General features: G+C 55.0%; 2 protein-coding genes and 1 non-coding gene across 5 annotated transcripts; all 3 read left to right on the plus strand.

The window, feature by feature from the left end:
* Positions 1–6: 6 nt before the first annotated feature.
* LOC102431112 (atrophin-1) lies at positions 7–4100 on the plus strand (the record flags this gene model as incomplete). The annotated part of the gene is made up of 5 exons (XM_006084178.3): positions 7–231; positions 751–1447; positions 2744–2887; positions 3198–3378; positions 3552–4100. Coding segments are annotated over 5 exons (1281 nt in total), but the record flags the coding sequence as incomplete, so codon positions are not given.
* A 778-nt stretch (positions 4101–4878) lies between these two features.
* CUNH12orf57 (chromosome unknown C12orf57 homolog) lies at positions 4879–7145 on the plus strand. 3 transcript variants are annotated; one of them, XM_006084179.3, is made up of 3 exons: positions 4879–5716; positions 5981–6157; positions 6914–7145. In XM_006084179.3, exons 1-3 carry the CDS (start codon positions 5665–5667, stop codon positions 7063–7065), a joined length of 381 nt encoding a protein of 126 aa, XP_006084241.1. In that variant the 5' UTR covers positions 4879–5664; the 3' UTR covers positions 7066–7145. The 3 variants fall into 3 exon arrangements, with proteins under 3 accessions (XP_006084241.1, XP_023605758.1, XP_023605757.1); XM_023749990.1 differs by lacking the exon at positions 4879–5716 and having other exon boundaries at positions 5734–6157; positions 6812–7038; XM_023749989.1 differs by lacking the exon at positions 4879–5716 and having other exon boundaries at positions 5751–6157.
* Positions 5346–5408, plus strand: LOC111824988. The gene has a single exon (XR_002828094.1). It is a non-coding gene; the product is annotated as a U7 small nuclear RNA (small nuclear RNA).
* Positions 7146–11138: the final 3993 nt, after the last annotated feature.

Consider the following 11138-nt stretch of genomic DNA (forward strand, 5'->3'; position numbering starts at 1 on the left):
GCCCACAGGTTCAACAAACACCTGGACCGCGGCTTTAACTCGTGCGCGCGCAGCGACTTGTACTTCGTGCCCTTGGAGGGCTCCAAGCTGGCCAAGAAGCGGGCCGACCTGGTGGAGAAGGTGCGGCGCGAGGCCGAACAGCGCGCGCGCGAAGAGAAGGAGCGCGAGCGCGAGCGAGAACGCGAGAAGGAACGCGAGCGCGAGAAGGAACGCGAGCTGGAGCGGAGCGTGGTGAGTGCGTCACGGCGTGCGCCTCCCGCCTTCCGGCCTTCCTTGTGCGCCGCGCAGTCAGGCTTGAGGGGCGGGGGCACTGCGCCACCTCTCGGAGAGGAAGGAAGTACTGCAGCCCAGGAAATGGAGACCACAGGATTCCTGCGGGAGGGATGCCTGGTCTGGGGTCGGCTCAGGTCAGACTGCCTGTGGATTGTAAGAAGAGCTGCTCTTCAGGAGAAGTGGGTAGGGGAGTTCCTGGTAGGCTGAGTTTCAATAAGACGAGGTACATTGGCATTCTGCTGCTGAGATAAACTAGCAGCTCAGGATTGCCCACCTTTTTTATTACTGGTTTCCAGAGGGAGGAAGGAAGAGAGAAACATGGTGGGTTGCTTTTCGACCATGTCCCAACCCGGATTTGAACCTGCAACGTTTTGGTGTACAGGCTGATGCTCCAACCAACTGAGCCACACCAGACAGGGCCTGGCCACCATTTTATAAAACTGCTCTTCTGATTCCTTTTCTCCCTGTATCCCACAGAAGTTGGCTCAGGAGGGCCGTGCTCCAGTGGAGTGTCCGTCTCTCGGCCCAGTGCCCCATCGCCCTCCATTTGAGCCGGGCAGTGCTGTGGCTACAGTGCCCCCCTACCTGGGTCCTGACACTCCAGCCCTGCGCACACTCAGTGAATATGCCCGGCCTCACGTCATGTCTCCTGGCAATCGCAACCATCCGTTCTACGTGCCCCTGGGGGCAGTGGACCCGGGACTCCTGGGTTACAATGTCCCAGCCCTGTACAGCAGTGACCCAGCAGCCCGGGAGAGGGAGCGGGAAGCCCGAGAAAGAGACCTCCGTGACCGCCTCAAGCCTGGCTTTGAGGTGAAGCCCAGTGAGCTGGAACCCCTACACGGGGTTCCTGGGCCTGGTCTGGATCCCTTCCCTCGACATGGAGGCCTAGCTCTGCAGCCTGGCCCCCCTGGCCTGCACCCTTTCCCATTTCATCCGAGTCTGGGGCCCCTGGAGAGAGAACGTCTGGCGCTGGCTGCGGGGCCAGCCCTTCGGCCTGACATGTCCTACGCGGAGCGTCTGGCAGCTGAGAGGCAGCATGCAGAAAGGGTGGCAGCCCTGGGCAATGACCCACTGGCCCGGCTGCAGATGCTCAATGTGACCCCCCATCACCACCAGCACTCCCACATCCACTCTCACCTGCACCTTCACCAGCAGGATGCCATCCATGCAGGTGAGACCCCTACTTCCTTCCTTGTCCCCCCCCCCCCCAAGGGATTGGGCTCTTCTCTTCCTCAATCCGGGACCTTCCTAGTCTGGCATGAGCTCTCTCCTAAGTGCTTCCCTGATCTTTGCTTCCCTGTCATTCACCAGCCCGTCGTCTCATACCCTAGCCTTGCCACAGCGACTATTCCCCACATCCCCACCATTGTCATTCTAGCATCCCACCCATGAGAGAGGCCAAAGCTGGAGCCCTTTGAGAGAGCACTGCCTTTCTACCGTTACAGCCCATTTCCCCCAACCCTCACATACCTGTTTTCTTGCTCCTCTGGATTCAGCTCTCTTGTAACTTCTTGCCACCTTCTCTCCTCCCAGCTGTAGGTCTTTTATGTTCCTCCCCATCTCTGTGCCTTTCAGAAAGAATCTTGTAGCTGTGGTTGTGGGCATCATAGGTGATAATGAGCTTTACTTACTGTCCTTTTACTATATTTCTTTTTAAAAAAAAGACTTTTATTGATTTCAGAGAGGAAGGGAGAGAGAGATAGAAACATCAAGGATGAGAGAGAATCATTGATCGGCTGTCTCCTGCAAGCCCCCCACTAGGGATCGAGCCCATAACCCGGGCATGTGCCCTTGACCGGAATCCAATCTGGAACCCTTCAGTCCACAGGCCGATGCTCTAGCCACTGAGCCCAAACCGGCTGCAGTGGTCGGCAAACTGCGGCTCGGCAAACCGCGGCTCACGAGCCACATGCGGCTCTTTGGCCCCTTGAGTGTGGCTCTTCCACAAAATACCGACTTCTGCGCATGGGCCACGAAGTTTCAATCGCACTGTATGTGCGCACCCGCACGTGGTATTTTGTGGAAGAGCCACACTCAAGGGGCCAAACAGCCGCATGTGGCTCTCGAGCCGCGGTTTGCCGACCACGGGACTAGGGTTTCACTAGATTTCTTATTGCCCAATCTAACCTTACATTCATGTTCATTCCAACCTCCCTTGAGCTTTCTCTCTCTCTGTTAACCTCTCTTCCTGTCTCATTTTCTAAACTTTCTATCCTCTTTCATCTCCTCTAAGCAGACCACTTCTCTCTTTCCTTTTCCTCAGACCCCTCTGATAACTATTCTCTGTCTGTTAATATGTCCCTGCCCCATTAGTGTCTCATACTTGTCCATTGTGCTCCTTGTTCCACTCTGGATCTCCCTGTGTTTGATTTTCCATCTCTCTTCCCAGGCTTGGATCCCTTCACTACATGCATGGTTTTCCCCAAACCTGCCTTCTGGTGACACCTTCCTCTTCTTTACCCTCCAGCCTCTGCCTCAGTGCACCCTCTCATTGACCCCCTGGCCTCAGGGTCTCACCTTACCCGGATACCCTACCCAGCTGGGACCCTCCCCAACCCCCTTCTTCCTCACCCTCTGCACGAGAATGAAGTTCTTCGTCACCAGCTCTTTGGTAAGGATGGAGGTTGGGGATAGGGAAGGTCTAATAAAGGAAGAGCAGAAAGGAGGAATTTGGGTGGTGGGATTGGCCTAATTTGGCTTGGGATGGGTGAGGAGGTGCCCAGAAGAGCTGGGGATGGGAGTAGCTCTGCTGAAGAGACGCATAGGTTTTATTGCCAGGCCAAGAAGTTTGAATCCTAACTCCACCACTGGCATTTTTCAAGACTGCTGTTACCTAACATTTTTAGTCTCAGTTGCCTCTATGTAAAGTGGTTGGTTATCTCTTGGCTCAGTCATGTGCCCTGTGCCCTTCCTGCCTACAGCTGCTCCTTACCGGGACCTGCCAGCTTCCCTCTCTGCCCCGATGTCAGCAGCTCACCAGCTGCAGGCCATGCACGCACAGTCCGCTGAGCTGCAGCGCCTGGCGCTGGAGCAGCAGCAGTGGCTGCATGCCCATCACCCGCTGCACAGTGTGCCGCTGCCTGCCCAGGAGGACTACTACAGGTACTACTGGGCGCCCCTAGGCCGGGAATGAGGAGATGTAGGCCTGGGATGGGGTGTAGGCATGGTACAACTTGGTGTTAGTCTTCTCAGGGAGGGATCCCCTCTTCCACCATCCTCTGTGAGAGGGGTCAGGTCAGATTGACCTCACTCGCTTATCTCTGTTCTACTCCCAGTCACCTGAAAAAGGAAAGTGACAAGCCACTGTAAACCTGCAATCAAGAGAACACCCAAGTGTGCATCTGGATCTTGGAAGTCTCCCTCCTGGCCTGCCACCCAGAGCAAGGAGGGGTGCTGCTCAGTTGCAGGGCCTCAGCAGCTGGGCAGAGGGAGGGAGGAAGGGACAGATGGGAAACCGAGGCTCCTGTGGTGTGCAGAGGTGGGGAGGTAGGGGGGTGGGGGCAGAAAGCGCGCAGTATCTTGGACCAGGTCCCTCTTTTTGTCCCCCTGCTTTCTTCTGTCCCATGCCCAGCCCCTGTGGCCACCGCCCCTCCCCGCCCCGTTGGTGTGATTATTTCATCTGTTAGATGTGGCTGTTTTTGCGTAGCATTGTGTGCCACCCCCTGCCTCAACCCAATCCCTGTGTGCGCGCCCCCCTCTGCAATGTATGCCCCTTGCCCCTGCCCCACATTAATAATTTATATATATAAATATCTATATGATGCTCTTTAAAAACATCCCAACCAAAACCAACCAAACAAAACATCCTCACAACTCCCCAGGAAGATGGCTGTGACTCCTTATTTGCGGGCTACGGGGCGGGGTGGGGGGTGGGAAGTTGTCTGCTCAGTAGAGACCCTCTGGGAAGTGGGAAGGGATGGGCCTTCTGAAGAACTGGGTGGAGGGACCCTGGACAGTTGAAAAGGATACTCCCATCAGGATGCTGGAGGCCTGGGACAGGCACACCTCTGCCAAGGTCAGGTCTAGGAAATACTCAGACTTAGGAGGTTTTTGTTTTTAAAATATATTTTTATTAATTTCAGAGAAGGGAGAGGGAGAGGGAGATAGGAACATCAATGAGAGACAATTGTTGATTGGCTGCTTCCTGAAAACTCCTTCCCCTCCCCTCTCCCTCCCCCTTTACACCACCCTTCCCTCCCCTGTCTCCCCCCCCCCCCCCCCATGAGCCTGTAACCCGGGCATGTACTCTGACGGGGAATGAACCCCCACCTGATTCATAGGTCCACGCCCAACCACTGAACCACCACTGCCCGCTGAGGCATGACAGCTAGGAGCCACCAGTCTGAATCCCACTTGGGTTGCGGGAAACGAGTTAAGTCGGCTCGCGTGAATTGCGCGTACTCCGCGGGAGCCGTCTTAAACTCGGTTCATATAGATTTGCGGTGGAGTGCGGGAAATGTGTAAACTCGGGCCGATTGTAACTGCGTATTACCAAATATTTCATTTCAATCGAACCCATACTTCAAAAGATATAGGCATTTTAACGCGCCATCTTATATTTTGGCGGGAAATTCACCCGCAACCCAAGTGATCCTTTCTGCAGAATACTTTGAGACATTATGAAGCAGAGGTCCAAGAGCCTTATTTCCACAGATTAAAGCGATTAGAATCCAGGAGTTTTTACCCTATGGTTTGAGAAGAGAGCATTTCAAACGCCTAGAAGACAAGTTAGACGGCATCACGCTGCAGCACTCGTATGCAAGTGCGACAGCTGTTTCAGTTCCAAGCTTTTATTGCTGCAAGTCACTGTCTCCGTTTTTAAAAACCAAAAGGTGTGACTGGCTTCTCTCAGCCAATCAGCACCGATCTCATTTGCATACGCCCGTCTCAAACGTTTGCCAACTCTAGAAATGCACATGAGTAAGTCCCTTAAATACGGTCTTTCCTTGTGAGGTCGCCGTGTGCCCCGCTGCGTGCACAGCAGTGGGAGCGAGGAGCGTCCGCTCGGAGTCACCCTCACCCACAGCGGAGTCCACGGCGGCCCCGCGTTCTCGCCAGGCCGCGCCCCGCAGTGCTTACAGCTCTTTTTGAATTTGTCCAGCAGGTCTTCCGGCTCGTCCCGGAAGGCCCTCCCCAAACCGCGAGTTCATGGCAACAATAGAACCACTCGAGGCCCGCGCCAGCGTTATTCTCCCTGCTCGTTAGAGCGTCACACACCCGAGTGTTCCCAGTTCCTCGGGGTCCCGTGGGTGCTCTGGGGGGCGCCCGAGGAACTTCCGGCTGCGGCTGGCTCTTCCCCCGCCCCCACAGCCCCGGGAACCGGTCGGCGGCCTCCCTCTCTTCCCGGCATTTCCTAGGTGTTGCCGTAGGTGCTGCTCCGGTGGCGCTATGGCGTCCGCCTCGGCCCAGGCTGCGGCCCTGAGCGCCGAACAGGCCAAGGGTGAGCAGCAGGGCATCCTCGTCCCGGGGGCTGCCGGCCGGGGGAGGGTGCCGGCGGAGGCTGGCGGCGAGATGGGCTTGCTCCGCCGGAAACGGGCGCGGGGTACCAGCCTCCTCCCTCCTCTGGGAGGGGTGCCCCGGAGCGAGGGGTTCGGGCCGTGTTTATCGGGTTACTGCGGCTTCGGCCCGCTAATTCCCTGTCCTCTTCCCTGCACTGTCGGCCGGGCCTGCCGGGACGCCACCCTGGGCTGCATCCGCCACGCAGTGGTCCTGGCCGAGGTGATCCAGGCGTTCGCGGCCCCCGAGAACGCCGTGCGCATGGACGAGGCTCGGGACAACGCGTGCAACGACATGGGCAAGATGCTGCAGTTCGTGCTGCCCGTGGCCACGCAGATTCAGCAGGAGGTCATCAAGGCCTATGGCTTCAGCTGCGACGGGGAAGGTGGGTCGGCCGGGATGGGTGGAGTTGGGGAGAAACGTGCCGGATTCGATGTCCTGACTGTCGTCTCCCTTCTCGCCACACGGAGGCAGCCATAATCCGTCTAATAGTATTGGCCCTGCGAGCCTAGGCCCTAGGATCTACTCAGAAATGCGCCAGGTGAAGTCCTCAGTGCATTTTGTAGTTACCATTAGTTATACTTTATTCCATTTTAAGATGAGGAAACATACTCTTGTAGTAAATAAGTGCCGGAGGGTCGTCACCGCAGAGCCGGACCTGAATCCCGTTTTGAAAGCTTTTCGTCTGCATAATAGCAGCTTCTGCAGCCCCTCCAAGGGGTTTCGGCTGCTCTCTGTTTGAGGGTTGGAAGTTCAGTTTCTTTAATGAGATCACGGTATTCCCCAAGGGTGTTGACTGATTTAGGCCGGTCACCCCCTGGCCCTCCTGTGCTGTGGTTATAGATATGGGGTCTTTCCTGGGTGTTCACACTTTGGGTTCCTGTGACTAAATTGCTAAAATTGTTCACTCGATTGGGAGAAGCACGCGGCCTTGGGATGTTTCCATTCCCTGCATCCCATCTAGTTGTGCTCCGTGTAGACGAGAAAGTGGTGGATCCAACCCCCGGGGCAGAGGCCTTTCATGTGCCTTGTTTTGCAGACAGCTGCCTGGCGAGTGACGCATGCTCAGGCTACCCTCTGCCCTCGTCTGGAGCACCTCCATTCCCTGGGGATGTGGGTTGACCTCAGACCCCCCTTGCAGGTGTCCTGAAGTTTGCCCGCTTGGTCAAGTCTTACGAAGCCCAGGATCCTGAGATTGCCAGCCTGTCGGGCAAGCTGAAGGCACTGTTCCTGCCGCCGATGACACTGCCACCCCACGGGCCTGCTTCAGGTGGCAGCGTAGCCGCCTCCTGAGAGCTGGCCTCCCCGTGGCATTGCCTGGGAAGGGAAGATCTCCGCGTCCCGGTGGATAATAAACATGCCTGTGATTTCTTCTCAGCGTCATTCTTTTGTGACCTGACAAGCCCACCTCCTGGCCCCGATTCCTCTGCCATTTCAGTTGCTCATGTCCCTGTCCAGATCCTTCCTATGCTCTGGCTGGGCCCAACCCTGCTCCAAGGCAGGGTGGGAGGGTGGGCCGGCCCCTCAACACCCTGAGCGGGTGGGCCTGCACAGGTAGTACCTCTGGTGAGGAATGGGGCTTCCTGGGCTTTCCCTGCGGCCCCTTGGTGGCTGCGGACCAAAAAGTTCCCTCATTGGCTGGTGTTCACTTGGCCGGGGTTACTTCCTGGTCCTTGCCCCCACCCGCCCTCCTGCGGCCCTGTCAGCTCGCGCTCCAGGTGGAGCTCCAGGTGGCTCCTCCCCTCCCCAGGGAAGGAGGCCCTGGACAGGCAGGCAGGCACGCCCTGGACTCTCGACCTGACCGGAGGAGTGGGGCTGGAGGGAAAAGCAGGCTGCTGTGGGTGGTCAGAGGCCAGCCCCACCTCACCTGCCCCTCTGCTGGGGACACTTAGTGCAGGGGCTTGTTCCTGCCGTCCCCTTGGCCTGGTGGACAGCATCGAGGAGGAAGCGGCTGAGTTCAGAGCATTCTTCTCCACCAGGTCTGGGCCACCACACTGCTGCGCCTGGGGCTCAGCCCCGCCCTGCCCCTCTGGCTCTCTGCCTGTGACTCCCCCACTCCTCTGGGGAGATGCTGTCCCGTGGGTAAGTCTCCTGCTCCACCTGGGGGCTACAGTCTCCTGTTCGTTTGGAGGGAGGAGCAAGGTTCACGCTCACTTCTGACACGTGTGCGATCTGTCACTGCTCCCTGCCCTGGGTCTGCATCCTGTCTCTACCCTCGAGTTTTGAGGAGCTCCAGGCTTATTCATGCTTCTGGGGGGACTCACCCCCTTCTCTGACACTTTTCCCTGTCACGTGTGTTGATTCTCACCATTGCATTTCTCTCTCCATCCTCCGTTCGCCTGCTTTTGCTGTTTGCTTAAGTTAGACCTGTCCCCCTGGGTAGCCCACATCACCTGAAACATAACGTGTCTGAAAGACAAACCTGAGAAAGCTTGTCTTCGTTCCACTTTCTTTCAGTTCCTCTTCACTTCCCCTCCCCTGTATCATTCATACACAGATACATGGTGAGGTACTTTTGAAGGTTCTGGCTATAACTGTAGCGGACAGGGCAGACATGGTCCCTGCCCTCATAGAGCTTCATCTCAGTGGGAGGTAACAGATTACCAAGAACCCAATTAATAGGATATTTTCCGATTCTCAGAAGGGAAAAGAAACAGCTTCATGTGCTAGCAGGTGACTGGGCTGCTGGTGGCCTCACTGGCTGGAGGGGTCCAGGAGGGTTTTCCTGAGGAGGGGATGAGTGAGTCAGAGCCCCTGGGCAGCGGGAATGGTGAGGGAGAGGCCTTGCTGTGGGAGCAGTGACACAGGGACAGAGCCCGAAGCAGGGTGAACTGGTGGGGAGGAGAGCAGGGCCCGGCAGGCCTGTTGGAGTTTGTGACCATGTGCATAGTGAAGACCTGCCTGGAGTGTTGGTGAGTTGGTAGGTTGGTCGCCCCTTTTCCATCTGTGCTGCCTTCCCCAGTGCACACAGTTGTCACTGTCAGCCCCACGGACAGTCTTCTGGACAATCCCGTCCATGCTCCTACCATGATCGTTTTCTCACCAGCTGGTTGGAAAGGCCTCTCCCGGTGCATTCCTTCCCTGGTTCCTCAGCCGGGCCTCGTAAGACTCTGCAACAGGCGCCAGCCTCTCCGAGCAGCTTTGCAGCAGGCACTCCGCTCTGCTCACCCAGCCCTGCTCCAGTAGATCCTGTGCCTGCCACCTTGGTGCTGCCTCTGTGTGAGCACCGGCCCTCCAGCGTCCCCCTAGGGCCATGCCAGCACCCTCCCCCCAATATCCTACCTCCACTGAGGTCTGCTGCAGCAGTGTGGCCATTGTGCGGGGAAGGACAAGCTCTGGTGACTAATAACCTTGGCCTGTCCACCTTCCCACTCATGCTCTTGTGACCTTGTGCAAGTTACTTAACGTCTCTAAGCTTGTTTTTTTTTTTTATTCTAAAACTGAGCTAATAAGACCTAATAAATAGGGTTGGCATGTGGGTTAATTTGTAATGTAAGAGCTGCTGGCACTAAAACCCTACTGCGTATCAGCTTTTTAAAAAATATATTTTTTAAATTGATTTCAGAGAAGAAGGGAGAGAGAAATAGAAACATCAATGATGGCCTGGCCAGCATGGCTCAGTGGTTGAGCATCGACCTATGAACCAGGAGGTCACAGTTCAATTCTGGTCAGGGCACATGCCTGTGTGGGGCGTGAAGGAGGCAGCCGATCAATGATTCTCTCTCATCACTGATGTTTCTATCTCTCTTTCTTTACCAGGTGCTGAGGAATGGGAAGCTTAGGAATTTTCTAGGCATTTCACTTGGCTATTCTAGACCCCTTATCTTTCTACTTCACCACTGATCTCTATCTCTACCTTTATCTCTCTGCTTCCCAAGTGAATACTTTTCTCTTCTGAAGCACTAAGGACTTACTTTGTAACTCTCAGCCTCCTCCAGCCTGTTTTCCTTCCTTAAAAAAGTGAGGGAAATAATCTCTACATCAGAAGGATGTACGAGGCCCAGGTGGGATTGTGTCTGTGCAAGCGCTCTGAGGATACTGGAGCGCTTATAGGGGTGGTTCTTTATTTCCCTGTTAAAGGGACAACAGAGACGGTACATCTCATCTTAGCGTCTGTCTTCTGGCTTGACACCTTCCGGAAAAAGTCCTTCCTCTCCCAAGGGTCAGGCGCTCCTGGGTGCCTAGCTAGTTTCTTCCCACCCAGTGGGTTTAAGCCCCAGAAGGAGAGAGGGCTGGGTCTGGGGTGCAGTGGGTGTTCAGTGCTGAGCAGGGACCTGGAACTTTGAGTGGGGTCAGGATAGAGTGTCTAGGTGGGTATTTGTACCAAACCAGGGATGTGTGTCGATGGACATGGGCGATGAGGTGCATGTAGTGGGACTGTGTGCTTGGGTGGGTGATTGTGTGTGTGTGTCTGTGTCGGTATATGACAAGGGAGGGGTGTATGTGTAGGACCAGGAGCTGGACTTGTGACCATGTACTTGCATAGGTTTTGATGAGCTTGTTTACGGGACACATACTCTGTGGGAGGCATTGTGCTAAGCTTTGGACATTTGGAGGTGAGCAAGGCTGGTGGTGGACCCCCTGTGGTGGGGTGGGCTGTGCAGCTGCTCTTCCGGCCCTTGCTGTGGGAGGGAGTTCATGGTCATTCAGTGTGGCTGTCCAAGACTGAAGGGGAACCCGGCTGGGCAGCTCAGTTGGTTAGAGCGTTTGATTTCTAGTCAGGGCACATTCAAAAAGCAACCAACGAATGCGTAAATAAGTGGAATGACAAATCAGTGTTTCTCTTTCTCTCCCTTCCTGTCTCTTTCTAAAAAAAAAAAATCAATTTAAAACATTTTTTAAAAAGACTGAAGGGGTAGTCAGCATCAGACTACGCAGTAACCAGGCCAAGCAAGTTCCCCAGGGTACCAGAAAGAGGTGGAAAAAAAGCCCTTTTGGGAGAGGGGACCGGGGAGGGGTGGAATTGATGTTTGATGTTTTAAAAAGTGATATAGTAGTCATCATCATAGAAAAACAGACTTTTGTTGGGCTTTAAGACTTTGTTATTTTTTTCCTTATTTTTTTTTTGAGGTTGGCACACATAATGTGCATGTATGTAAGCCTGGTGAACATCAGCACACACCCATGTATATACAACCCAGATCAAGCAGCCCAGAGCTTTCCTGGAAATTGCTACCTCCCAGTCAGTTTATTTATTTTTATTTCTTATTTTTTAAAAAATATATTTTATTGATTTTTTACAGAGAGAAAGGGAGAGGGATAGAGAGTTAGAAACATCAATGAGAGAGAAACATCGATCAGCCGCCTCCTGCACACCCCCTACTGGGGATGTGCCTGCAACCAAGGTACATGCCCTTGACCGGAAT

This window comes from Myotis lucifugus, unplaced genomic scaffold (assembly GCF_000147115.1).
Source record: "Myotis lucifugus unplaced genomic scaffold, Myoluc2.0 scaffold_10, whole genome shotgun sequence".
Taxonomy (NCBI): domain Eukaryota; kingdom Metazoa; phylum Chordata; class Mammalia; order Chiroptera; family Vespertilionidae; genus Myotis; species Myotis lucifugus.